The sequence below is a fragment of the Apis dorsata genome, unplaced genomic scaffold, assembly GCF_000469605.1.
Source record: "Apis dorsata unplaced genomic scaffold, Apis dorsata 1.3 scaffold_292, whole genome shotgun sequence".
Lineage (NCBI taxonomy): Eukaryota > Metazoa > Arthropoda > Insecta > Hymenoptera > Apidae > Apis > Apis dorsata.
The window spans coordinates 114,359-118,273 of NW_006263567.1; the positions used below are offsets into that span (position 1 = coordinate 114,359).

At 47.7% G+C, this 3,915-nt stretch overlaps 1 protein-coding gene across 1 annotated transcript in view; it reads right to left on the bottom strand.

Moving 5' to 3' along the window:
• LOC102672303 (disintegrin and metalloproteinase domain-containing protein 10-like) overlaps positions 1-3,915 on the bottom strand; it is a 31,375-nt gene that overhangs the window by 3,160 nt on the left and 24,300 nt on the right. Inside the window, 11 exon segments of the mRNA XM_031511121.1 lie at positions 1-80; positions 179-306; positions 387-554; positions 645-814; positions 1,028-1,196; positions 1,378-1,506; positions 1,670-1,794; positions 1,911-2,051; positions 2,165-2,352; positions 2,495-2,635; positions 3,297-3,540. The exon segment at positions 1-80 is cut by the window's left edge and continues 3 nt beyond it. Of these exon segments, the coding sequence (XP_031366981.1) occupies positions 1-80; positions 179-306; positions 387-554; positions 645-814; positions 1,028-1,196; positions 1,378-1,506; positions 1,670-1,794; positions 1,911-2,051; positions 2,165-2,352; positions 2,495-2,635; positions 3,297-3,540 (1,683 nt within the window).

Consider the following 3,915-nt stretch of genomic DNA (forward strand, 5'->3'; position numbering starts at 1 on the left):
TGTAATCGTTGCACGGTGTTCCTGGTTTCGAGAACATGTCGGGTATATCGTAGGGTGGAGAGTTCCAATCGAAAGACGACCTACGCGCAACATCGATCATCGATACATTTATTTTTATCGCGATAAAAAAAAATACATATATATATATGTGTGTGGAGGAAAATGGTTTATAACGTACAGGCAGGGTTGGTTCTCTCCGGGAAGACGACAACAGAGCTCGCAGGCTTTCGTCGGGGGATTATTTGGCCCAGGAATGCACTGGCAAGATTCCAATCCGTATGCAAGGCATATACTACCGGTACACTCCTTACGAAAAGGAAAAAGAATACACGCGATAATACGGAGAGGAAAAAAGGAAATTACAAACATTCCCGCGAAATACTCACCCCCATAAAGCACACGAATTCGCGATTGCAGATCGTCTTGTTGGGTTTGTTGATGGAGGGAGGGCAGTAAGCTGATCGACCGTCGCAAAAGCTCGCATCGCGGCACCCGTTATCGTCCCTGCATTTGTCTCCGAATCTTAAATTGCATTCGGCGGTACAACACGGACCCTGAGAGACGCATTCTGAGATGTTACATTCTCGAAACGAGTTGAAAAGTATTAAAGAATACGTTCTCTATATATATATATATATACGTACTTGACTAGGGCTGCAAATGGAGCCTGGTGTAAGCGTACAGGGTGTTTCACCTGGAGGTGGATAACGACGTTGAGGAAAACAGCACGAGTCCCTGCAATCTTCCTCCCATCCGCAGTCACATTCTTCACCCTCCTCGATTACACCGTTTCCGCACAATGACACTTGCGGTTCTACAGAGATTAACACATACGGGTAGATTCACTGCGTATAAATAATTTCAAAGTTTCGATTGCCATTATTATAAGGTATATTCGACGAGCATATCAACGTTACAATAAACGATATTTTCGATCGAAAACGAATGAATGCGAGAACGAGGACGAGTATTCAGGGGACGTTGGATATTCGACAGAAGGGAATAAAAGTACGAGTGAAAGACTGACCGGTGAAGCAACCCTTCGGGGAGCGAGCTTTGCTATTCAAAACTGGGTTTATGGCGCTCAAGCTGCACGGGCTGAAACGATTATTGTTTCGCTTGTCGCCGCTGGTAGCACGAGCGAACATAATGAAGTTTCCATCCTCTCCGCCCGGCGTGCATTGTTCCGGATCGTGCTGGAACAAAGTAAAGTGGCGCCTTACTACGTCGCACGCTATCGACAGTCGTAGGAAAAACGAGGTAACCGCCTTTATCCAATTAACCGATGAAAAACCAATGGCATTTAATAAACGCGTTTTAGAGAAGCAACGGAGAGAGAATCGAGCGCGTGGATAAGTAAATTAGGGAGCTACCTACCGGTGAACCGAAGTTATGGCCGATCTCGTGTGCCAAAGTGACGTGAGAAACGGCGGGCGGTACGTGCTTCCCGTAATTCAGTAAAGTCACTATTCCGGTGTTCAGCGACTTCATGCTGCCACGATAGTGCTGCAAAGATTATACTTGCATTTGAGCCATTACAGCTTTTCGAGAGAGGGTTTCTTCTTTTTTTTTGGATGAAACGAAGGAACGAGAGTCGGGTCCCCGATTTAAGATCGGGAATTTAAGATCGGTCGAGATACTCTTTCTTTCGAGATACTTTCCAACTCACCCCGTTCTTCTCGCAAACCCCGCCGGCGTTTTTCAAGTCGCCTGTCCAAGCGAGGCCCAGCGTGCCCATCTCGAAGTCCCGATACGTGAACATGTAGGCTAGGCAGAACGCGTCGTAATCCTCTTCTGGAAGAGAACGAGGGTGTGTGGGATTTGTAACGGGAAGATGGATAGGCGGTCTCTTTTGCAACAATTGGCCGCCGTTACGCGACGCGTTAGAGAAGAGGGGAAGATTTATTTACCAGAGAACAGCTCCAGATACTTTTCCACGCCGTAGTTGCCCGGGAATCGATAATTGGGATCTCTCAATGCGTCCTCGCTGTGAACTTTCACACGTTTTATCATGAAGCTGATGTTGTCGGGCCTGCCGTCTTGGTTGAAGTCTATTGTGAAAACCAAAGAGAGAGAGAGAGAGAGAGAGAGAAAAAAGATCGAATCGTTAAAGAGAGATCCTTGGGGAGGGAAAAAGAGCGTTTCGTCAATTGCAACTACTTGCCCGTATGTTTGTAAATGGAGTTGACCCTCTGCACGTGCCTCGTCATCACTTCGATGCAAGCCTCCTCCGTGCCGTATCTCGCGAAAAACTGGTGATCCGCTTGCAGGTAGAGCATGCACGTAGTTTTCCTCGGATCCACCGTGGCGCGTTTGTGCAAGTGTCTCGCGATACGATCTCCGTCCCCCACCCTTCTGAAAAAAAAAAAAGAACGGAATCTCAGAGTCGCGAATTTCTTTCCAACGATCGGAAATAATCCCTCCTCTCTTTCAATCTAATTATCGATTCGAAATCGAGAACGAAACGAAACGAAACGATTTTTCCGACACTCACGTCTCCATACGTGCCGCGCTCTTATCCCTTGTCTCCGAGGTTAAAATCCGCGCGCCGTTTTCCTTCGAGTAGTAGAGCGCCGGTGTCTCGCCGAGCAGAGGCTCGTACAGCGATCGAGACTCGTTCCCGTGGTCTCGTCCCCTGCAAAAGAGAAAAAAGAGAGGAAGGAAAAAAATAAGTAAAGATAATCCAAAATCTTCTGCATCCGGCTGCATCGACACCAGGCCAGCCAATTGGCTCTAATTGGCAGAGCTGCGATCCCTGTCCTGCCAGGGGGAGGGAAGGGAGAAATGTTTGAAGAGGCGCGGTTTAAAGCTCGTTACGTATATATATATATATATGTACACTCGTGATGAACTTGTGCCTACGAATAATGCGTCAGAGAGGTAACGAAATTAGCGCGAAGGGAAGGTGCAGTGCAGCCGGTGCTCCGAGTTGATAAACCTCAGACGGGGCGCACGTTTCGAGCAACGGAGCTGTCTCTCTCTCGTTAGATCCATTTTCATCCTCGGTTAACTTAACGCGATTTGGCCGGGCTGTTTTAGAGCCGGTTTATCCCTTTACATTAACGAGGGAACGTCTGCGATGAAAATCATCTTGGAAAGTACGCCTCGTCCGTGATTCACTATCTATCTATCCTCTCTATCCTTCTCTTTCCAAGTTAGATAGTTATTCTTTTTGTTCGCAATTATCGACCGAGGATCATCCACGATGAGATGATTCACTCCGCGTGAAGTTTACTCGGGGATGAACGGGGATCTACAGTTTTATAGAATTGTTATATTATAGAAGATTCACTCACATTTCCATGGAATCGTGAGAAGCGTGTTGACGCAATCGATGACTGGCGCAAGGCGACGATCTACGCGGCGTTAATACGTCCGAGGCTCTGTACGCGATGCTGTGATACGGCGGAGACGTGTCCTCCTCCCCGGTCAAGTATCTGTTGGTCGGCTCGATGTAGTACTCCTCGAATCCGGTGACCACGGTGCCGTCGAACAGGCCATCCCCTGTCACCATCCCCTGGACCACGGCGTTGTCGTCCTCTGCAAATCGTCGAGTGGAAAATTCGTTCCCGATTTAGAAATTGATTAACTTAACACTTCTTCTTTTTAGAAAGGCGCGAAATCGAGAGAAGTTTTTACTAGTTTTCCAATGCAACGCGATTGGCCACGGCGGCTCGGGTTATTCAAGTAATGGAATCGTTTCTTTCTCTCGGTGACGATCACGAAGCGGAATTTCGTTTCACGGAGGAGGAAGGAAAATATTTTTTGACCGCGTCGGTTCGACTTCCCGTAAACAAAACCCTTCAAAAATCGATCAACCCTGTAGCAAACTGATGGTAATAACAGGAGGAGGAGGAAGAGGAGGAAGAGGAGGAGGAGGAGGAGGAGGAGGAGGAAATTCGACCGATCTCGCCG